This window comes from Strix uralensis, chromosome 1, assembly GCF_047716275.1.
Source record: "Strix uralensis isolate ZFMK-TIS-50842 chromosome 1, bStrUra1, whole genome shotgun sequence".
Lineage (NCBI taxonomy): Eukaryota > Metazoa > Chordata > Aves > Strigiformes > Strigidae > Strix > Strix uralensis.
The window spans coordinates 51,059,242-51,084,278 of record NC_133972.1 but is presented as its reverse complement, the minus strand read 5'-3'; the positions used below and the strand labels follow the sequence as shown (position 1 = coordinate 51,084,278).

Genomic DNA, 25,037 nt, shown 5'->3' with positions numbered 1-25,037 from the left:
AGATTACACTGGAGAACCCAACATTACCCCACAGCAACTGTACTGATAAGCATGACTAAGGTACAGTAGATGTCTCCATCCAGAAACATAAAACCTAAAAACAAATCTGAAGAAGTGCTGATCTTCAGAAGGTCAGATAAGCAGTAACAGGCCAGTAAAAGCAGAGGGAGGAGGAAGAATGCAAACAAAGGAACCTCACGACACTGGGAGGAGGAGAGGCAGGGTGAGTCACAAAAAAAACCCCACAACACACCAACACAACCACACCATACAGCACCATTACTATTTCATAGTCAGTCAGTAATACTTATAAACAGTGTAAGTTTGATTCCCAGACTACTTTGTCATATATATCTTATACAGCCCCAGAATTCAAAGGCAAGATAACACCACTATATAAGAGCTATAAGATTAGGCCACTTTCAGTTTCAGTTGTGCAACTGACTTAAGACAGGTAATGCACAGGCTGTTGCTAAAAGAATAGTTCTGGCCATTCTCCTATGTCAGCATTAACACAGTCAGCTGGGTCAGGGAACTGATTTCATTTAGCTAAAAAGGAACCCGGGGGGGGAAAAAAAGTTTTAAATGCTAGTACCATCACGAAGGAGGAGGAAGTAATGCATGGCAAGGACCCTCCCTGCAGTAACAGCACCTTACTACAGCTTAAGAAAATCGTGGAACCCTATAGCAAAAGCTCAGTAGACCAAAAAACATTAAGATTCCTGACATAAAAGAAAATACAGTATCTTCAACACCCAGACAAAACACATTTCTTCACATTATTAAAAGGTAAATATTCAGAAGACTGTTACCCAAAAAAACCCTCCACCAAACTACAAGAGCAGCAGACCATGTATGATCTAAGGTCTCTGCATATTCAAAACAAAAACTGCATTGGTTTTCTGAACAAAATGAAGTTACTTGTGGCCAGAAGGCAGAAAGAAGCATAACTTTATATCACTGACATAAAATCAGTAATTTCTTCACTTGTTCTGAAAAGCTAAGACCATTTAATTATTTCTATACTTACAGAAAGACTCCGTAATTACAAATTTCTAAAGATGGATCCTTAAAAGGTTTTATCAGAAATGTTTGTTTCAAAGTTTCTTCAGGAATACCTACATCTTTTTAATCATTTCCCTTGGCAACAAATGGTGTAACAGCGTTAAAAAACTCCAAGCATTAACCTACTGCAAATGTAATTTTTAACCGTCAAGCCCATTACATGATCTTCAACAATATTTCCTTAAGTCTGAAACTCTTCTGGCACAATCCCTTGTTAGGCAAGTCTTTGAAAGGAAAGCTTCAGGTTAAGAATGTAGATTTCTGAAATGCAACACCAGTTGGAGTTCATTTTTTCCAGGGTGCACATCCTTCTGTAAAGCTGTCATTTGCAGGACATTTGGTCCGTAAGGTAGAATTTGCTGTATTCAACACCACGGACAAGATCTATTACTGATGCAGGGATGTTTCCAGAAGGTAAAGTTCAAATTCTTAAGCCTTCTCTGCTACGGAATTTTCACTATGAAGCTTTCACTGATGAAAATAGTTGGTTGTGAAAATTATAGTGGGGACAATACTGATTGTACAGTGTAACATCTTTGCTATTTAAACTTAAATAATTTCAATCATATAGTAATTCCCTTTCAGACAAGAATTCGTAATTACAATTAATGCAGCTCCAAGAGATAACTAATAGGATGCTCAGATCTTTGCTGCACACTGTCAAAATACATTCTCAAGACATCATGCAAAAAAAAGTTTCAAAATTACTATAGAGAGTAGCAAGGCATTCCCAAACACTACCCTAAGTATAAAAACAGAAAACCCTTCAGTGCCTTCATACTTCACAAATTTTACTGTAAGTTTCAAGAGGTTTGAGGCTTTCTTATTTATTTCCTAAAAAAGCAAGTGTCCAGCAACCATTTCTGAAGAAATTAATTCAACACTGCCATGTATCAACCTATCTGAGAGGAAAAATAATTTTAAGGCTGAAGTACTGGGCTGGCACTTAAGATGGTAGTTTCACTGACACACAGACAACACAGATTCAATACAATCTCCCAACACTCACAAATGACACCAAGTTCACTAACATGTTTGAGATAAGCAGACACTAGAAGGGTGAACACTAAAGCGTACACTGTACGTTGCAGTCAAGGGAAAGGGTAGATCAGCCCGAACAGAAGCAGGCTCTGTGCTGCCGCAACACAACTGTAACAGAAACATCAAAGATGCATCAACACTAAGCTAAATTAAGATATAAATTAGAATATTACATATGCAGCATAAAATCTCCAGAATAAAATTTACATAGACTGTCCAAATGAAATGCAGAATCCTGATCGTACTTTCTCCTCTCACAAGAGAAAGGGCTCAGTATCAAAATGACCAAGCTATTTACAGATAGATGATAGACAGGAATTTAGAAGTATCTAGTAAAGAGAGAAGAAGGAATTCCAGAAGTGATTGAAAAGTTAATTGAAATTTTTCACTCATATCACCCAGCTATTAGTATAAACATAATCAAGACGGGATATTCAGTGGAGACTCTCTCCAGCAGTTCTACTCAGCAGGAGCGGAACTGATGATAACCTGAACGATGAAATTAGAAAGATGCAAGGGACAGGTAATCACTACTGCAACTTTTCAGCCCTAACTTCTTTGTTACAGAACCTATTAGTAAATCAGGCATGAAAGAGCTATCCTTTGAAAATGCACTGGTGCATTCAGTCTGGGCTACAGACGTAAAAATTCCACTTTCCTCCATGAATGGAGCACTTTCAACAGCTTTCTATGAACATTCAAACTCCAACTAAATACACATAAAATTTATCCTTTTTACCCATTAAAATCCTATGTTAAAATGCAGTTTCTCCTTCATTGTAACTTTTTTTCCTAAAAATAAAACTAAGAATAATGATGTTCTCAAACTAAATTCAACCTAAATTGGACAAATAAAGGTTACTATAAAATAGTTCTCTCTTTCCAAATCAGCCAGTGTTTTCATTTATGTTTAGGACACCTATATTTTTTTTTCACAGACTTATTTCCCTCATACAAAATAAGAGAGTTCACAAAAAATAAGAGTAAAACTTACCCCCATTATCTGTTCTCTTTAAAGCACCATCCTTATGAGGGCATAATTCACATCTCTAGGAAAAAAAGCAAAAATAAAATAAAAAAATGGAATGATCACAGGAGCATTAAAAAAAGAAACCACACACATCAAAACTGTTAGCTGACATGAAGGAAGCAACCATTCTTTAAAACTGAATGGGTGTTTCCCCTTAACCTTTACTTGAATATTAATATTAGTTTGTCACAAACAAAGCTTTCTCCCTTGAAGCTATGATATATATTAAAGCTACTTGCAGTTCTATCTCCAAGTTTTTATTCCTGGATTCCACACCCTGGAATTATGGAGACAAGCCTCCAAAAACTATGGCAAGACGTAGACTCGCTTGATAAGAAACTTGGGCACAGTCCAAAGACTCCCTGCCACATTTCTGTCTCCTAGGATCTCTGAAGACTGACCAAGGTGGTCAATCACAAAGACGTGCCATGGATATAATCAGCACAGGTGCACATACTATGTATGACTTCAGTCTCTGCTGCCTCTCACTTTACCTTGAGACACCAAAAACAATCTCGCTTTCTGCCTCAGAAAAAGGGGGTCAGAAGTTGACTCATCCTTGAAATTCTCCAAGACTGCATGTCTGGAAACATCCAGTTTGACATCATATTCTTCTGACATACACCAGGATCACAACAGTACAATCTCTCTGCTATCACTGCCTCTATCAAGTTCCTAATACCAAGTTTAAGTGTCCTAGAGCAGTGTGAACCAATTCTAAACCAGTTCAAAGATGACATAAATGGAACAGGTTTGACATTCCACTTCAAATGCTCACAGTGATATGCAAAGGAACACCATTATAGGAGATCCTATACCTAGGAATCACCTTACAGTATACCTTTAAGTATTCCCAAATCTCAGACAATTCAAAGCATATCAATCTAACAAGCTTTTTAAGAAACTGAAGAACAGTCTGATCATCAGATGCAAACTTAACACCACATCCTCCAAATGGAGAGGGACATCTGGCATCAGTACAGATCACCTCTGTGTTTCCTGAACAGTGCTAGTGTCCATCACCAGCTAACTGGCAAGTCAGCAGATAAAGGAGCCTATGATGCCAGAAGTGCCTCAAACATATTGTCCAAACTTATTTGAGGAATGAGAAATTCCATTCCTGAAATTCATATGGCTGAAGTATATCTTGAGTACCGTCTATTCCTCTTAACCTGTAAAATTTATATTAGCAGCAAAAAATCTTTCACAAAGGGTAGAATAGGAAAGTTCTTAAATTATCTTTGCTCAGTGCATTGGTACAGACAGCTGCATACAGGAAGAATTTTCAGGATTGTAGGATTGCTGCTTTTTGACTTTTGCTTCACTCATCCTTCCCTCACATTCACCCACTAAAATGATCAGCAATTTACTGAAAGGCAGCATTAAGTCTATGGTGAAATTTAGAGATAAGAGTGGTTGAAAACTTCTGAACCATTCTGCAAACTGCCTGCAGACTGGGAGCATTACACCATTTTTTTTTAAAAGTCAAGATTATAAGGACTTCCTTGCCACTGAAATAAACTGATCAATTCATTTTAAACAAAATCCTACATATGCAGTATGTATGTGAGCTGTATCTTAACACTCCAGCTCTCCAAATATGAAATACTAGGTGCTGAGAGACACTCAGTAGCAGTAGGTTCATTTCAGTGAATTCCCCATACACCGAACCAGATTCTCAAAGCAAGAAGCCTGGTATATATTGATGGTGACAGTGCAATAAAGTTTGTTCCCACCCCAAAGCTGAGAGTTGACAGCTTAAGGCCACTGAGCAGAGATGATGTATCTACCACTGAGACAAGGGAAGCTGTTAACACAGTCTACCTTGCTCCACGTCTGCAAGTCTGTGGAATTTTGACATACATTTTTACTAGTGGCAAAACCAGTTTAGGAGGTTCTCTTCTTCCCTTCACCTCTCCCTTATTAATCTCTCTCTCCACCACTCCCTCAGCTGCTGACCCAACTATCTGTAGGGCTGCCACTTAAACCAGATCAGTGAAATGGAGTGAAATGAACTTTTTCTTTTTAACATTTTTAATTCAGGTCATATCACTGACACAATTTAAGCATAATCCCACAACCAGCTGCATCTGCAAAACTGAAGGCAGGGAGCCACAGCACTGCAGCATTAGTAATTAAAGAAATTTTAAATTCATTAATTTTAATTAATTTAGCAAACCTGAGCAAGCTTTACCACAAAATTAAAAAAAAAAAAAAATTATCACAGGACACTAAGTGGCAAGGAACTGAACCAGTGCTCTATGCCGAAGAGTTAAGCATGCTCTATTCAGTCTCATCAGAGCTCAGTTTCCACTAATTTCTTTTTGTTTCATATCTCTAATGGAGTCAAGTCCATTAAGTCTTCCCTCATTACTCCTCTGCAGTCCTGGCTGCAACCAGTCAGAGAAGATACAAGACAGAAAACTGAAGTGGACAAGGGAGCTTTGACAACAGAAGAAAACTTGAGTGCAGGGAGTTCTGCAGAGTATTCTCTCACTGGCAGGGAACAGATGCCTGCACTCAGCTCTCATGGAGCTGGGCAACTGTGAAGAGATACTTGCCCTCTGATGACACAGAGCACTTCTGGTGCTCTGAATTCAGGCTACAACCTGCAATAAAGTAGCACCCTCGTAAGCTACCACACCACACAGGGACACTTTTCACTTCTCTCTCCAGGTTATCAACCTACTTCTTTCCCAGCCTCCCAGACTCTCAGATTCGGTCACCCATTTCTGCTCTCCCAAGTTTCAATATGTACCACATAGTAACACCAGGAGCTTTGCCATCTGGGAACAGTGTGCCTCACCCCTTGAGACAAGTAACTAGCAGATAATTTCTCCTTTTTTTTTTTTTAACTAACAATTTATTACTAGTTTTAAAATCTTACAGCAATATAGCATTTCTGAAAAAGTTATAGTTTCAGCTGAGAATCTGCAGAGTGACTGAAAAAATTCTTCAGTACTTTCAATATGCTTAAATTAACGTTGTTACAAAGGATTCTGTAAGAAAAAGGAGATAGTTTGTGTACACATATCTCAGAAGTCCAGTTACTTGTAACTTCTTACTTGAATGTTTTTCTCCACAGTGTCTCCTTCTTCCAGTTAACTTATGGATGGAGCTTGGAGTTCAAATGAAAAGCAACAGCTCTACTAAATGCCACATCACATACAACTTGCACAATGGAATAAAGCTTTGATCTCTGCAACACAGTATAAGGAATATATAGTCTCTATATTTGAGCACACCAACCACCACAGGGCTCTCTTCTCCGGCTGTGCGTTGTAAGTCTTAGCTCTGGCAAAGGATTTCTGACACAGATTTATTATCTCAGCATTCAAAAACATTGTGGGGAACTACTAAACAAGCTGGGGGGGGGGGGAGGAAGGAAAGGGTAGCAAGGGCGGACACAACACCCACAAGATATCACAGCCTAAATAGGGCAAGCTGCTATGACTGATCAACAGTTCAGATAAAACATAGTCAGGTGCAAATGTGCATACTAAAGAGGCTGACTGTGACCCAAGAGTATAACCACATCCTTTGGTGTGCTGAAGGGCACTAGTCCTATAGAAGGGAGGAGCACCAGCACATATGGTGCTGTAGATACTGCCAGCTGAATTAGATTTGAAAAAGAGGAGTGAAAAAAATACTGGCTGAAAGGAGACTGAAGTTGTAGCAAGTGACATTTTCCTTTCCTGCCCTTACAGTGTGTAAAATGGACATCTCATTTTTGCAGCTCTTCGGTGGAACAGACTAAGTTCATGGATCTAGCTTCTGTCCAAACAGAATTCAGGTGAACTCTCAGCAGGAACTGCTTTGGACTATGAGGTCTCCTGTAGAGTACTAAAGTGAAACCAATCTCAAAGTTGTGCAGCTGGAACAGTCTGACAGTGTGACTGTCACAACTCACTTCTGAGCTACATAAACAGCAAGTTAATTAAGTGAAAGACAACTGATCCTGTAACCTTAGCATCCAGGCAAATTGAGACTGCCTGGGTCTGATGAAAAACTTACTGCCTCCTGAGGGGTCCAATCTTTAAAAAGTCACCCAGCAGAGACCTAGAGAGGTTAAAAGTATGGGAGGACCATGCAGAAAGGGAAAGAACCAAATTTGTTCTGTCCTTATTAAAGTAGAAATAACCAAGAAGAAATAAAGAACTGTAATATAAAAAAATAAAGGAGGTGTCCACTAAAGATACCCAGCTGAAAAAAGTTCCAAGACCAGAAGACCAAAATAAAAGAAGCAAAGAAGGAGCTAAATAAATCCATCTTCCTATACTGAATTACTTACAGTCCCATACGGCTCCACTGCATTGTGGCACAAAGTTTTCTCCCTCTATTTTAGATAAACATGCCTTTCCATTTTAACTGGGGCTAAGAACTATCTTAACCATCAGTAGATAATATTAGACAAATCTAATTACTCAAGTCTTTTTGGTTAACGTAACTCTACCAATTTTGCAGCTGGAAATGGAGGAAAGGCATAGAGAAGCTGATCTAATACAACAGACTCTTATTCATGTTGAAAGGAAGAGAAGGAGCAAGAGACGTAGTAGAAAGGAAAGATAAAGAGTGATAGGAACAAGACTGTACAAGTAGAAGAGGAGAAAAGAATAGTAGGAATATAGCATTGTTCTTCCCTCAGGGTTCTGTAAATTTGAAGCAAGTTTCATAAAGCATCATCTACAGTCATCCATTATATGCTGTCTCTTGATATAAGAAAACAAAGGTCAAGGAATTCTTATGCAAGTAAATTACTGAATTCTGGTCCAAGCTAGGCCAATGGAACCATTCACCTGAATAATGATTGTCAACCAGGTGAAGTCCTGCAGGACTGAATTCCCAGCATTGCAATGAGGCAATAAACTGTGTGTCTCAATATGACCTGTTAACCTAAATAACACAAGAAGATCTACAGCAGATTAAATAGACCACAGTTCCTAAAAGTTAGCTGAGAAATCAAACTGCAGTTCCAGCTGACTTTACTTCAGGCTCACTTTAAGCTAACATAATTGCACACTGCTGCCAAAAGAAGATCACTGGCCATCCCCTGCTGTGTACTTTCTACTGCCTCCCTTGCTCTGGGAAGAGCATTCATTTGACCATATGGAAATCCTAACCAGCAAGCTAAAAATAAAATACTTTTTTTTCAGCTGGATCGCTTCTTTGAGCCATCTTTCCATAAGGCCATACGAACAACAATGCCAGATAAAAAAAATGTAACAGGGATACAGGTAGGGAGTAGGGCAAGGATGCAACCACCCTGTTCAGGAGCTGGCATCACCTATGCTGGCTGTGAGTATGGAATTCCAATCAAGGCTCTTAAAAAAAAACACCACCACCACACAACCAAAACATCACTACACACACCCCCCAAAAAAAGAAAACAAACCAAACAAAACCAAAAAACCACACACCACACCTGAAACAGACTGATTTGATTTCAGCAGTGATACAGATATATTTCTTGGGCCCAGACCCAGACATACTTATTAGGCCAATTTTGTTTTGATATTTCCCTAACACTCCTATATTTCAAGTTTTTTAACAGGCATCAGCCATATACACAAACTGTTTAGTTTTACAAGCTTATTTTCCCATCCAAGCTGTACTACACCCAGCACGACACCTATGCTTCCAGAACAGCTTTTTTTATCCAAAGTACATTTTGATCCTGTAATCACTGTTTCATATTGTGCGACAACAGCAAAAAACCCAGTATTTAACTGAAAGGAACAGCTTTAAGAGATTGCAACACACAACCCTTAAAGTTACAAATAACAAAAGAGCAAGTTACACAAAATCAGCATCACAGTTCTTGAAACCTGACACTCAATCTCTTTCAATCCTTTCATCAACAGGAGTTAAAACTTGACAGACAAAACATTTTATTCTGCTGCTCCTGTTAATCGTTAATCAAAAAGCAGACTTGTTAAATCCATGTTTCTGTGGCGAGTTTTAGTTCACATTTTAGTGAAAACAAACCCTGCACACACTCCATCAAATTCTTACGACTTTCTTAAAATTAACGTAGGAAAGAGTCAGTTGCCAAGCAGAAGTCATTTTATTGCTTTATCTCTGAATTTGCTTCCAAATAAATCTATTTTACAGCATGCCATGCTACTGGGTATTTCTGCATATATCAAAATGCAGTAACTCAGCACACTTCCCCAAAGCACATGGACAAATTTACAAAGGTAAGCAAAGCAGCTGATCAGAAGGTTAGTTTCTAATCAATGCCTTTCCAACTGGCAGCCCCTGATGCTCTCAGCAAGCTTGCCTCCCACTCATCAGTAGCTGAGGGAGCCTGCAGCACAGCTGACTGCATCCAGATACTCGTCTCCCAAGTTCTACAGTACAGCTTCATCTACCTTCGCCAATATTCCATGCCATTTTGTCTCACCTTTGGGTGTTACCGGGAGGAAGCATACAGTAGTCACCTCTAATAGCTAAGACGATCTTTTCCAAGCCTACAGACTTTGAATATACTAGATAGTCTTATATACTACTACTACTTTAGATAATACAACGTATCTTAATATGGTTTAAAAAAATGGTAAAGACATCCATGTGGGTAGTTATTTCAATTAATGTAAAACAATTTAACACTGGCAGGCACATACCCATTGCTGTCAAAAACATAAAAATTCTGGGAAAAAAAATTAATATCTAGAAAACAGCTCTCTGGATAGAAAGTAGATCACAAATCATGTCTAGAAATTCAGTTATGCCAATGCTGCACATATAGCACCCTACCTGTAAGTAACTAGTTGAAGATCTTTATTCACTTTTTCAATTAAAAATTATCTTCTAAGCTCAAAACGTTTTTGCTATTTTTCCTTCTCCACCAAAGTGTGCAAAATTAGTATTCCAACTTCTCCAGAGAAAAGAGTCTTACACTTTCTCATCTTCCTTTCATACTTTTCTTTCAAAGTCCCTCTTTCCCCTAGTATTTTGGCCCATTTTTTTGATAGTGGAAAAAAAAAGTGTAAAAAAATAAGACACGTACATTGGAATGAAAACACTGAAAATAAGAAAAATTCTGTTTTCCCCCTGATAAACCTGGAAAAATGTGGGGTCATTTTAGTGATTCGTTTGTGTTAGATTCAGGCAAACAGGGTACTGAACAACCAATGTAAACATAGCTCCCTCTATAAAAAGACACCATATTCTAAAGACACATAGAAGTGTACTAATTACACCACAGACAACTAGATTATACTTAACAGAAAACCTAACTCAAATTCAGCTTCTCAAATTCAGATATCAAAGGGTATCTACAGAAGAACAAAGACCTTCGAGCCTACAAAGAAACAGTTCTTGCAAAATTAGACAACCAGAAGAAGAAAAACCTGCAGGTATTTGCAGAGTGGTACAAACCAGTATACTGGAAATTTAGATCTTGGCATAAATTCTATCAATAGATGAGAATTCACAGGCAGTTAGTACAAAAACAGACACAGCAACAGGATGCGTACCAGACTGACCATGTCTACATCTGCTGGCAATAACTTACGCCAGCCCTCAGAACCCAGTGACATCTCAATTTTCCATTCAACCCTTCAAACTATCTTCTATGAAGCAAAACCAATACTGCCAACATACAAAGACTAACCAGAGAAGATCATCCTCTCAGCCCTTGAAGCCTCTAGAAAGTCCAATAAAATTCACAAGCATTCCCAGATGCTGCTGAAATTACTGAACCTCCACTCACACTAAACTTGGGCTACCTACTCATATCAAATCCTTTTACTCTGACATTTTACTAATCTTTTTCTTTGGTGTTTTTTGCTTAAAACAAATTAGGTACTTTGAAAATTCCCAATAGATTTGATTTCTGATTTTTTAGACCTATGTTTTATAATACTTGCCAGAGTCAAAACTTCACTTTTCACTTGTTCAGTACATCAAAAAGGATGAACTGCATAACTCCTTTTCCAAAAGCTTCTATAGGAATACATGGCCCAGCCAATGAACAGACTACTATCTACAAAACCAAACCCATATTTCTTATTTATCACTTTCTAAACTACAGCTGGATAGCAATATACCTTATCAATAGTCTCAACCTGCAGTATTTTAAAATGTTACTTACAAACCCACAAAATAATCCACCTTCAATATTTTTATATAAATGGTTCTATAAATGATAGCTTGCAACCAGGCAAGTATTTGAAGCAGAAGCCATCAAGTAGCTAACTATGCAATTTTTCAACCAAGGTATCTGAAGAGAAGCAAACCTACGATTCACACCCAAAGCCAGTATTTATAAGCCACAACGAAGAACCAAACAGGAATCAAAAGATCTTCTGCCACATTCAAGAATCCCCAACTGGCTGACACTGCTAATAGAGCAAACGAACGCATACTGTCAGTACTTCTCTTTGAAAGTGCTATGTTCTGCAACTTGACAACTTAAGAAATTAAGTCATCTCCATCTTCAAATAATCATTTCTTGATGCTGACAAATTTGCCAAATCTCTGCCCCATCTCTATTCAGTCATCTGTCCCAGGAGAAGGAGAGAACTTTTTTGAAAGCAGACAGTTGACAGGTAGAAGAAAAACAGACTGACTACCTGAAGCATTTCAGGTTTTATACCTGGATAAATTAAAGAGACTCGACCTAGTTCTCCTTATCAAGGCATCAGATAAAAATATATGCAGATTCAGTTAGCTCTGTCAAAAACATCTACTGGAGATAATAAATTTACAGGCTATGACAAGAAGATTAGAGGCACTCAACATGCAAATCAGCATTCTTCCAAGACCATCCAGTCAGTACGTACTACAGGTGACATTTAGTCATACTTTTACTCAATACATGTAAGGTAACTAGAAGAGAGGTAACAGAGTACAATGTACCATAGTGACGACACACAGCATGTATCAAGATCTAGCTACTCCAACTTCAGAAGTCCAGAGCCATAAATCTCCCACTACATATTTAAGACTAGTAAGTCCTGCTAGATGTTGCAGGAATCCAAATTATAAGCATACACAAAGTTTAAGATTCACACATTGATTAATGGAAAGCATCAGAAGGCTATAAGAAACACCCATGATGTTTGGCTGGATTTCCAACTAAACACCCAAGCTTTTGTTATCAGGCTGAAAGTATGTTACTGACCCAATTAAACCTAGCTGAATAAAACAGTATGCGATCGTTCACTTCAGTGTCATCCTGTAACATACCACAGCTGTACCCTAAAAATTCCTAGGTATAAAACGCTAGCACCCATTTTAAGTAAGGCTCCTTGCAGTTGAGGAGCTCCTTGCTTACTTCAGAGACTTCTGCGAGTGATTTCACAGTCTAGCAATGAAATGAACAGTCACAAAACATTTCTGCACAGAAATGAAGCAATTTCAGTTATGGAAAATGTTTTGCTCTAGTGATACTTTGGTTAGTAATTTTGCCACAGAACCTTTAGAGCATTTACTAAAGAACCTGTTATATTGATATCTATGTTAAAAAATTTTTGTTCAAGGAGCACTTGAGTGATGGAACACTGTGTTTTAAAGCCTGAATACTTTATGCATCCATATTCAGCAGAATGTAATTATAAATTACTGCACAAACAGGGTGTACATTTAGGTAGACTGCAGCTAATCAAAATTGAAAAAGAAAATTAGCAGACCTTTGCTGCTGTAATGAAGTGCTTCAAGTAAGTTTATGAACTCAGCTGTGTATTTAGAAACCAAGTAGCAAGTACGCATACAAGCAGGGGAAAATGCAGCACGCAAAAAAGAGCATGAAGGCAGCACAATCAGAAATAGCCTTAATACTCCCCCTTTGATATACACAGCACACAATACAGTGCGTAAGGTTCAGTTCACCAGTTGAAGCAGCTTTCTTAGCAGAAAAGCAAAAAAGCAAAGCTTACCAGTTCATCAGGGAGATCACTCACCAATTACTATTACGGAAAAAACAGAGTCAACTTGGGGAAATTAGTTTAATTTATTACCAATCAGATCAGAGTAGAGTAATGAGAAATAAACCTGAAATCTTAAAAAAACCTTCCCCCCACCCCTCCCTTCTTCCCAGACTTTACTCCCAATTTTCTCTATCTCTTCCCCCTCAATGGTGCAGAGGGACAGGTAATGGGGGTTGTGGTCAGTTCATCACATGTTGTTCCTGCTGCTCCATCCTCCTCAGGGCAGGACTCCTCACACTCTTCCCCTGCTCCAGCATGGGGGGGTCTCACCCACAGGAGACAGTCCTCCACGAACTTCTCCAATCTGAGTCCTTCCCACGGGCTGCAGTCCTTCATGAACTGCTCCAGCGTGGGTCCCTTCCACAGGCTGCAGTCCTTCAGGAACAGACTGCTCCAGCGTGGGTCCCCCACAGGTCCACAGGTCCTGCCAGAAGCCTGCTCCAGCACGGGCTTCCCACAGGGTCACAGCCTCCTTTGGGCATCCATGTGCTCCAGCGTGGGGTCCTCCATGGGCTGCAGGTGGGCATCTGTTCCACTGTGGACCTCCATGGGCTGCAGGGGCACAGCCTCACCATGGACTGCACCATGGGCTGCAGGGGAATCTCTGCTCCAGTGCCTGGAGCACCTCCTCCCCCTCCTCCTTCACTGACCTTGGTGTCTGCAGAGTTGCTTCTCTCACATATTCTCACTCCTCTCTTTGCAATTGCTCTCCCCCAAGTTGTTTTTTGCCCCCTTCTTAAACAGGTTATCCCAGAGGTGCTACCACCGTCACTGATGGGCTCGGCCTTGGACAGCAGTGGGTCCATCTCAGAGCCGGCTGGCATTGGCTCTTATCAGACATGGGGCAAGAAGCTTCTAGCAGATTCTCACAGAAGTCACCCCTGTAGTCCCCCCACTACCAAAATCTTGCCATGCAAACCCAATACAACATGCTGTGTCTAAGTATCTTTAGGCAGACTTTTTATTCCAATTATCCAGCTACAAACAAACATTCACTGCCTTCCACACTGCACAGCCATTCATAAAAGACTGTGTTGTTGTTTTGGGTTATTTGGGGAGGGAAGGAGGGGGAAAGAGGGAAGCAGGAAGATATTGTTAATAACTAGCAGTTTCACATATTTATAAAAAAATCTACCAGCAAGTTGTATTTTACAGTCACTTTTTCTTCTCTCATTTAGAAGTTTACTATTTTACTGCTGTGTAAAAGCCACACAGTAACAAAAGCCTTCTGTTGTATGCTCAAAACTAACGCAATTCTACTACTTGTTATAGTATGCTTAAAAGTAGTTGTAGTAATACTCTTATATAAAATGCCCTTTAAGGAAAATTATGGATACAGATTAAAAAATATTAATCTCAAAATTTCTTTAAGAATTATTTTGAGAGATATCTTCAAAGAGAACACGTAGTATATTAGTCCTGAATGATTTGGTGGCCAGTATTTCAAGCGGAAGAAAAAAAGAGAACAGTAAGTTTTCTTCTAAAATTAAGTTTAGTTCACCTCTATTGTGACCGCATTTATCAATGTGCATTCTAGTTTACAGATACAAGAGTAATAACCACAGCAAAACTGTTTCTAAGCACAGGCACAGAGATCCCATTCCCCTGGAGGCAGCCTGTTGAGCCAGAGCTGTGAGAGCTCTGATCACAAACCTATCTGCATATCAAAAGCCTACATTCCCATTTCCTCCTTTGCCTCCTTCTGTTTGGGCAAAAGGCAAATAATACTACACCTATGGTTATTTTATATTACATAAATGCTGGGAGTGGGGTGCTAAACTATGGCTACATCAACAACCCTTATGAGCAACTCTACAATAACAAACTTGTAGATGCATGTGATGAAAGATTTTTTTAAAAAAAGGGAACTTGGAGAACTACAACTGTTGTTATATTAAAGATTTTTTTAAAAAATAAAAAACTCAAGCATTCAGACCATGGATCATCTGTGCAGCAGATGCAGGAACAGCTCAAATCTGTCAGGATTACTAGCATGAACCTACCATGAAGAGAACACAACGTACCTGAACTGGCTTTGGAGGTAAACAGTATAGTTGCATTTCTACAGCTCTGAATCCTTGAGTATTAAGTACTGTATGATCTAAACTGACTCTGCAAATGACAGTCTGTCTGTCTCCGCAGTGAGTTCCAAGAAACACATGTGCAAGTGCAGAGACTCCAGTTATGCTAGATTCAGCTGAGATCCAGATGAATACTATCTCAAATCTTATGTGGCTAGCTTCACAAAGGGTCAGTCCCCTCAACACATTCCCCAGGACTAAAATCCAGGTGTCTTATTACACAGCTGTAGTGTCACACAAAGGTGCCAACTCAGTTCTGGGTCAGTACTGCATTCAACTGAATAAGCCACCCCATCAAGAAAAACTAACACAGAAATGCCAAGTGGAAAACACCCCACCTTTACCATGTCAGAGTAATTTGGACCAACTCCAAACCGATTCTTCCAGATGCAATGACAGGCTTATAATACACATAGTCCAGTGAAACACATCAACAGCATATTAATTCACTTGCAAAGTTGTAAACGATCTGACTTCCATGTACAAGCTGAGCTGTGCTTGAGGTAGTAGAACTTCCTCGAATTCATAATACTTAAGTTCAGTACTGAGATCTCCTGATCTCTCTGAATCAAGTTGGAGACACAAGGACCAGCATCTACACATAGCTAATAAGCTCGAGCAAGCTGTTTGTGCAAATGCTGGATGCCTCTGTGCTGCCTGGTATCTCTATCACATGGGTTATTCCAGCTCCTCCATGATAAGCATGAATAGTAGTAGCTTGTAGTAAACCATAAATACATCATCTATTTATACACCACTGTATACTATAATTAAACCATTCTTAAAATAACATCATCAAGAAAGATGTTTGGCACATAATAGGATGATGGGAAAAAAAAAAAAAACCTTTTTGAACAATTCCTGAACTTAGGTTCCCTAATCTCTCTTTGAATACCAGTAATATCAGCCCCTGGACAACATACAGGCACCATCCAATTTCTCAAGCCAGGACCTAAACTCCCTTACATACCACTCCATATGTATACATCCTCACACAAACCCTAATATTACTTTTTCCTACATCAATGTGTATCTGCCCTGCTTTTTGATTCAGAAGTTCAGGTACATCTGAAGACATCAAAAGGGCCCACTATGCAGGGTAATAACAGCTGGTGCTGACACAGGCAAAGCTGGGAGCAGTTGCCACATAATTACCAGACACCTCAGTATGTCCATTATCCAAACAGTTCAGGTTTACAAAAATCGCAGTTTCTCTGACACACACAAAAATATGACCCTGCTAGAGCCAAGACTCAGTATGACTTGTCAGGCATGCAACTCTGCTTTTTAACTAGTAGTTGACCATTCAAAACCCAAGACACTGGCAACCACCTCACTATCAAAAACACAGAAGTCAACCAGCCAGAAAGCTTGTGTGGCTGAAAAAAAATCAGGCAGTGCTTTCACTGACAAACGCTACACACCATCTTAGAGGCAGCACACAACAGACATGGAATACAGTAGACATCAGTGTATAACAGCTGAAAGTATATGGGAAGCCAACTGCTCTAACCTGCTGTTAAGTTCTCTGGTGACCCACCTACTTGAGTTACATGTTCCTGAGTTAGATTGTTTCTCTGAGTTGTTAAAACAAGACTAACTTTAGTGTAAACAATTAATCCTAGTCTCTTATCAGAATGGATTTATTTGCCCAGCAACTGAAGCTTAAAAAAAAAAACACAACACCACACACCACCCCAAAAATACATAACGCAGACAGCATCAGCAGGGAAAAAAATGTCTTGAGTGCAAGACTCAGGTCTTTTTAAAGATTAAAAATAAGTAGAAGCATGTTCATTGTAATATGGTTAATTTAATTCTGGTTTTGTTTCTAGACAAAAAGGCCAACAGAAAAACAGAGCTTCAGTCTCCTACAGGAAAAAGGAGGTTTGCTTTTGCAAGTAAGTGTGTTAAAACTTCTGCATCTGATAAACTGGTTACAATAAAGTTCCAGTTTTCATACTGAAGCCAGAGCTTCAGTTTTGTTTCTGAATGTTAAGGGCTCCTCCAAGACACCTTGGAGACAGCCACCATGTTTCTAAACTCACTAACATACAAGTAGTTCTTAAAATTTCAACTGTTATCAATGTGTTCTACCTCACATGCAATTAGTTTCACTTGAGAACCACTTAAACCTCTGCTACATTACAAATAGGAAAGTTTGGGTTCTTTTCAAAACAAGATCAGTAATGAACTTGTTGAACTGTGCCATAAACAGACCCCATCAGGTAGAAACAAGAACAGAATACATCAGACAGAGAATTCAGATAAGTTCATCGCTATTCCTTCTTAACTTCAAACAGCAAAGAAAAGCAGTATAAAGCCTACCAAAGCTATTCTGTTTGATAAACTCAAGAACTTATCAGAATGCAGTGAGACATTGTTTGTTTTAGAACTCAGTACAGTTCTTCATTCCTTGTGTCAGGAGAAGCCAGGAATAAATATATCCTAAATCCTGATGAGAATTCCCCATCACGCACCAGAAAAATCCTCCTTCTAGTCACCATCTCTCTTTTCCCCCCCTCTGTATTTTTAACTTTGCTGTCAACCTGTATATATCAAACTCAGCAACATGAAGAAATGCTACTCTTAAAAACTTTACATTGCTGATGGTCTTCCCAGGAAAAGAAAAAACAGCCTTTCTTTAGAAAGGGTGCTGGTTTTGATTTTCTGTTGACAAACATTCAGAGAGCACATAGAAATCAATCCGTTCTTGCTCCCAACAACAGGTCTGCTCTGGAAGGAGTAACAAAGTCTAGGTTACTAGGGCATTATGAAAACATCAGTGGCAAGTTGGGAAAAAGTAGAGGAACAAGATTCTTCACTTCTGTGCCAAAAATTCACAGAACATTAAGCCATCCTACCATTTCTATAGAACTTTATATTAGAAAGTTAATTAGGTATAGCAAACACTCTGCCAGTAACTCAAAACTTGGTCTCAGGCTCTTCATCTGTCTTTAGATATAAATGTTAGGAATAGTTTACACACTGCCCTAAGATGCTGCACCACCTTCTCTTCCAATTTTTATATGAAAAATCTTTTCAGAGGTAAAGGAACAGCTTAGTCTTTCTAAATACTCTCACTTTATCTTTTGCTGGAAGACAAACTAAAAAGTGCCAAGCAGTGAGAAATGTGATTCTCTTTTTCTAAAAATGCCTGATACCACGCAGCTTGATCTAAGAGCATACAAGTCTGACCAAAAAAACCCTCATGTAATCAAGGGAAGGAAAAAAAAAAAAAAAGCTTTGGGGTTTTTTGTTGTTCAGAAGAATTATCTGAATCCTCAATATTTACCATAAAAAAATAAAAAGACAGGGAAAGAAAATGCTTCTTCAGCTAGAAGTATCACATTCCAAGTAAGCATTAGATTCCAAAATTAAGAACATTACTTATTGGTTAAGTGTTCCAAGACTGAAGCTTTCAACTGGCAATTTAAAGTTGCTGTAAAAGAAAATTGGACACAGATTTTATTTCCTCCCTGTACCTAACTATATAAGTGTTAAACTGACAGAATTACACAAAACCCACACCATAGGTACAAGGAAAATAACCCACTGAAACAGTTGGAGAAAAAAAAAATTAAAAAGAACCACTACAAAAAATTCAAACACACACCACAGAAATTGTCAGAATACTCAGAGATAGTTACATATTTCCACTTTAAAAATAAAAGAGAAAACGTCTTTCCCAATAGCGTCTAGATGGAATTATGACAGAAAGCTAAGCTATTTTCTACTATTACTGGGATACTTGGGTAAATATTATCCAGACAAGCATTATAACTAGCATTACTTAATAAACAAAGCACATACCACTCTGGCTGCTCTTTCCTGAGATTCACACTTCCTGCAAAACCAAGGTCCAGTGGGTACTTGAACAATTCCATAGCAAGCTGTTTTGAACAAGACAAAATATTTCAGCAAACAATAAACAGGACTACAGTACTACTAATATGAATGTTATAAAAAAAGCTTACTATCGCATCATTTTACTAAGTCAAACTGAGATCTATACACTGCAAGTGAAATCGTATCATAACGGTAATAGAAATGAAGTATAAGCTTCCACTTAAAAATGTATTACAAGTTTGTTAAATAAATTTGTTAAATAAAATACTGATTAGCTTGAAAGGTAATATAGCCATTCAAAAGCAGCAATGTTTCATATGTTCTGTTTTGCTATTTATTTACCAGCAAAACAGATAAAACACTTCACAATAACAAACATCCATCATTTATAGTAGTCTTTAAGAGAAAACTAAAAGCAACTAACAAATCTGAGTTTGTCATAACACGTTCATACACTTAGTTACTATCAAGTTCTCTTACTCTTTATAAGCAAATAACTGGTCTTACGTAGGAAATCCCTAATAAACTGAACAAAGATAGAAAGTTTCCTTTTTTTTTTTCCCCTGAAAATTCATAAGGAGCTATAAATACAAACTAAACTGAGCATCAGGGCTAGGATTATTTGCAAGTACAGCCGGGCTACAACATAAATTCTTAGGAAAGAGATTTGAGACATACAGACTTCTCTGCAAGACTGTCATCTCTATTTTTATAGTAGATTAAAAAAAAAAAGAGTTTGATAAGAAATTCCACAGAAAAAGAGTTTAGTAATTTAACAAAACTGTTCATGTTTGAAATGCACAGAACAGGAAACTTTAAGAACTGCCGAGGGAATGAAAATACAAGAACACAAGTGCTGTGAGCATATTCTAATATCTGTATGGATTTAACAACTAATAACAAACAATCAAAAATCCAAACATTTTCCTCAAAAAGATAATCCTGAATCTGACATCATATTTTTAATATCTCAATTTTCAACAATTATATAATACTTAAATAAGAAAATCTGGTTTAAGTGTGTAACTAGAAAAATATATATATGATAAATTAATAGTTAAGAAGAAAGCTGAGATTAAAATAGTATCTTCTAGTATATATAAAAAAACAGTATTGGTTTTGTGCTAGCCTGAAGAAAAAAAAAAAACAAAAACACAACAACAAACAGTAATGCAACAGTAGTATAAAAAACATCTGGCTAATACACCTTTCCTTCTACAAAGGAAAGTCAATTAAATCATTTCCTGTTATATACATACATGTAGTCATATTAAGATCAGTTGTCAGATTTTCAAATACATTATCCACATACTAACAGACCAAACTACCTCGATAAGCCCTCTCTACTGAACAATAAAGTTCCTGAACATGAGAAAAAACATCTTGTTTTTGTTGCATTTATATTAACCACAGATGAGGGGGACTTCGAATTCCTCTTCAGAAATTAAGAGGAAAACTTTACATGTGCAATCACACATTTAGATTAGCAAGAGACAGTGCAGAGTAAGAAACTAATTAGAGAATGCAACTCGGAGACAGAGCTGGCAATTAAATCCAAAGGCAACACAAGTTGGGCAAAGACCAAAATTGAAGGGAAGTACTTCTCTATCTGCAAACGTAGCAGAGTACACCTAGAGCCTAAGAGAGTCCACCACAGGTTTGTGCTCTGATAAACTGTGATACTATTTATTGAGTTCCAGGACTTCCTTTGGTTTATACTTCCACTGCTATGCAAAGCTTCTTTAAACACATGAAGAGACTCTGTCCTCCACAACTTGCCAGTGACTTAACACTTGAAAAGAAGTTTCGTCTGAACTAAAAATAAGTATAATAACAAAAAATGCAGTTAATAAAGTCTCATGGGTAATGCTGCTGTCTGAACTTCAAATAAGGACTACCAGCTTTAACCATGAGGACTACCACTTTTACTACAGAAAGATTACAAAAAGAGTGGACATACTTCCTCTACCACCTTCATTCACATGATGCATCAAATCCAAAATGTAAAACATCAATGATACAGTAAATCAAAACATACAGTTTTTCTTTTCTTAAAACCTCCACAACAGCACCTGGATTTAGAAAAAACAGTACTTTTGCACACTTCCTGCCAGACTGAAATCCAAATTTGGACCTGACCATAAAAAAAAAGTTCAATATTCTTGTACCCAATTTACTGAAGCGTGTCTCCCTTTCAGGAATTCCTAAAACAGACTTTTGTCATTCCCACTATTTCAGCTCCAACTACTGCTATCATCAAATTATTTCACTGAAAATATTAGCAAGACTCTAGATGCAAAGGAAGATGCCCAAGATAATACAAAAATAATAGCTGGTCAGGTATGACTTCTGAAAGTATGAATGTTTTAGTGTTCTTTTTCACGATCCTAAGATTCCACAAAAGCAGCAGAGTTAACTTAGCCGTTAACATTACTCAGTTCTTAAGGCAACAGAAAACCGATTCAAACCCAGACTAATTTCACAGATCCTGTCAGCTCACCTCAGCCTTCAATTCAACATTAACAAGAATAACTGAATTCTTTTGCAGATCTTAAATTATTACTACTTCTCATTATTTCTTGTCAGTTTACAAAAGAGCGTATATCTGAAACAAAGTTACCATATCATCTTCAACACAACTGAAGACCAAGCATGAGACACATCAGTAGTATTTTCACATGGGCTAGGCATTCAGACTAACTACTGCATTGAGGATTTTCTGACTCCTCCAATTTCTTCACCATCTAGAAGGAGTCTGAGTCAGCCACAGAGTTCATACGACCGCTTGGGAGTTGATACTGAGAAACTATCATCTTATTCCTTGTTTCTGCTAGCATAAAGCAAAAGTGATCATAACTTCCTTTATTACTATGTAAGCAGCAGAATCCAGTCTCTTCCTCTGCTCTCACAAGAAGGGTCAACCCACTGACAGAAACAAAACAATCACACATAGAGGGAACATGCCAGCTCCCGAGATGAGCTGGAAACCAACCAACCAGCCTCCACTAATCCAAACAAATCCAGTATCAGCCATTCCGACTAACACCCTCCCCCTGCAGAACCACAACAGGAAGTCTCTTCATCTACCAGGAAACATCAGCCAAATGACATTCAAGGAAAGGCAGGCAGAGGAAGAAATCACATGAGAGTCAAGTCTTTCCTACACACTGCTCTCTTCCAATCCTCAACCCTTCTCATCTACCGATCGCCCCTCAAATAAATTTTTCTAACTTGGGAAAGGCAGGGACAACAGGAATCGAGTATAAGAAGAAAGAAAATCAGCAACAATTGCCAGAACAGAGATTAGTAAGAAGTTCCACAAAGAAGGAAAGGAGTTTTAGGTAGTCTTAGGACTGCTGTAGCCGAGGTTGTTAACAGGGTGCAAAGGCAGACTAGGATGCACAGACATAGAAAAGATACAAAGGGGAAGAGGAAGGGAAAAAAACCTGGCAGGGGGGTTCTTCCTTTCTCGTAGCCATAATATAGGAAGTCATAATATAGGAAGTCTCACTTGAGGTAAAAGACAAACTGGAAGGATAGAAGATGACAGGAAGGTCAGACCAGAAAGCACGTGGCCCCAGAAACAGGGAAACAGGCTTCATGGGTGACAAGAAGGAGCTTGCGAGGGGGCAGGGAGAGAAGAAGGGGAGAAAAACGGCCGGGGGGAGGGGGGGGGGGGGGGCGGGGAGCAGGCCCAAGGGGAGAGGACAGGCAACATCACGAAAGAAGCAGCGAGGCTTGAGGCCAGAGCGGGTGAGCTGGCACTCGCCTGCCTACTCACCTTGATGCACTGCGACATTGCAGCCGTGCCCGTCGCAGTAGACAAGCGGGTTCTCGGCCCAGCCCCTCTCATCGGAGCACACGCAGCAGCCGCCGATCATCTCCTTCATGCTATTGGAGAACTCGCCCTCCAGTGACACAGGCAGCAGCAACGGCTCGCTAGAGACCATCTAAGGGTTAAAAACACCGTCGTCAACACCACACACGCACGCACACACACGCTGTACCCCCTGCCTGCCCCCTCCCCCGGCGGTGTCTCCCCTCAGTCACTCAGCCGCCGCCGCCGCCACCGCCGCCACGGCAATGATTTAGGGCCCATGACCGCTGGCTGAGAGCCTCTTCTCGCCCCCGCCCGACCAACCGGCCAGGCTGTATCAGTCACGCAAGCAGGCAGGGGCAGCCCGGCGGCGGTACACTGAGGAGGACACCACACAGCAGGCAGACAGGCGAGAGAGCGGGGCCGCCGCGCAGGCGCACTGCGCGCCCCCGCCGGGAAGGCCTCGGCCTGGGCCTCCTCGCGATGGTTCACGAGCCGCCCGTGGAACGTGAGCCGCGGCTGAGCGCGCGCCCCCCCCCCCCCCCCCCCCCAACGGCTCCAACCGCCGCGCCAAGAGAGCGTGCGCGAGCGCGCGGCGCCCCGCCAGGACCGCCCGCCCGCCCCTCGCCTCGCCTCGCCTCCCTCCGCGCGGCCCGGAAGCGCCGGCTCCCCCGGGCAACCTGATGGCCCGGCCCGGCCCGGCCCGGCCAGCGCACCCGCCGCCCCCGGCCTGCCGGCCCCGCTCGGGCACCCACCTCGGTGTGCTGCCACTCTCCGTCCCCCGGACGAGCCATCTCGCCGCCCCCACCCCCCCCCGCCGGCCGAACCCTGACGCGCTCCGTGCCGGGGCCGCCGGCCGGGCTGCTCGGCGCGCCGCGGGGCAGCCCCTGCGAAACCGCCTCCCTTTCCCGGCCGGGCGAGCGTTAGACGGGCTTATTGCTGCCCCCCTCCCCGCGGTGTGGGGGGGGGGGCGGGGGAGGTGGCAGACATGCGCCCCGCTCCCACCCGCGATGTCACTCTGCTCATGCCCCCTTCAGGAAGGCTGGAGGACTCGCCCCATTCCCGCCCTCCTCCCTCCCCGCAGAAATCATTTTTACTATCTTGTTTATTTTCCCCCTGATGTGACTGCAGGACTAATGCATTCCCACTCCCAACTTTTATTATCCTGTTTATATCCCCTCGGTGCGCCTGCAGGACTAATGCATGCTTGCTATTACGCCACTTCCCTGCCCTCACCGCAACTTTTACTATTTTGTTTATTTTCCCTTCGATGGGGCTGCAAAACTAATGCATTATTAATCCCGCTCTTTCTTCTTCACCCAAAACTCATCGTGTGGGTGCAGCGCTGCGTGGCTACTGCTGCCACAGCAGCAAAAGCAATGCTGAATAGAAGATACAACAAATAGAGAAACCAGGGAGGCCGCGACACACAAAACCAAACGTGTTCCTCAACACAGCTGTCCTCTACTTTTACTTAGAGGTGGATATGGCTTTCTAGAAGTTGTGCGTTTGGGGTTTTTTTTTAGTAAAACAATTCTGTTGTCTCAATTCGGGGAGGGGGGAAGAAAACCTGGGTGGAGAGAGCTGAGGTGGTCAGCAGAGAGGAAAATCTCAGGCTATTCAATTCTCTATTGTAAGCAGGTATGCCTGTAGCAGAAGGAACTAATTGTGGTGATTGTTAGGAGCAGAGAGAAATTAAATGCAGCCTTGCAAAATTCTGCTCACTCGCTTGCCCCAGGGCCAGCATTTATTTATTTATTTATTTATTTATTATTGGGCAAGGAAGATACAATTGATTTATCTTCATTATCATGCTAAAAGGCACAGAAGCAGAACTTGTGCTCAGACTATATTTTTCATTATGATTTTGCAAGGCCAGCTTAGTTGATACGGTATCTGTACGAATCACTACTGCATTATGTATGTTCCTGGACATGGCGCTACCTAGACCTATATGCAGGTTATATTTTATACATTGTTAACTAATAAAACATCTGCACTTGTGTATGGGAGTATGACGAACTGCTACGTGGAAGGAAGAGGTGGGATGTGCACAACTCTCTTACCCCCTAGAGACATCTGAGTCTGCAGTTTGTATGCAGGATATCTCAGGTCAAGCTCTTTTCTCTCCTTGAAAGTTTGAAGTGAAATTATCTAGAGGAAGAACGGAGGGCAGGCAAAAAGAGAATGATGAAGGTAGCTTCCTAGATGGAGGACCCAGC

General features: G+C 40.3%; 1 protein-coding gene across 7 annotated transcripts in view; it reads right to left on the bottom strand.

Moving 5' to 3' along the window:
- The window catches only part of MLLT10 (MLLT10 histone lysine methyltransferase DOT1L cofactor), a 131,973-nt gene extending 108,211 nt beyond the window's left edge, over positions 1-23,762 (bottom strand). For 3 of the 7 annotated variants that reach the window (XM_074865868.1, XM_074865879.1, XM_074865909.1), the window contains exons 1-4: positions 23,571-23,709; positions 22,780-22,948; positions 18,963-19,042; positions 3,101-3,155 (exon numbers count right to left, since the gene is read on the bottom strand). In XM_074865868.1, coding sequence (XP_074721969.1) covers positions 3,101-3,155; positions 18,963-19,042; positions 22,780-22,948; positions 23,571-23,609 — 343 coding nt within the window. In that variant the 5' untranslated portion in view covers positions 23,610-23,709. Of the gene's footprint in view, positions 1-3,100; positions 3,156-18,962; positions 19,043-22,779; positions 22,949-23,570 lie in introns of those variants that run through there. The other 4 variants (XM_074865889.1, XM_074865900.1, XM_074865919.1 and 1 more) reach the window with 3 other exon arrangements.
- Between the last annotated feature and the right edge of the window lie 1,275 nt (positions 23,763-25,037).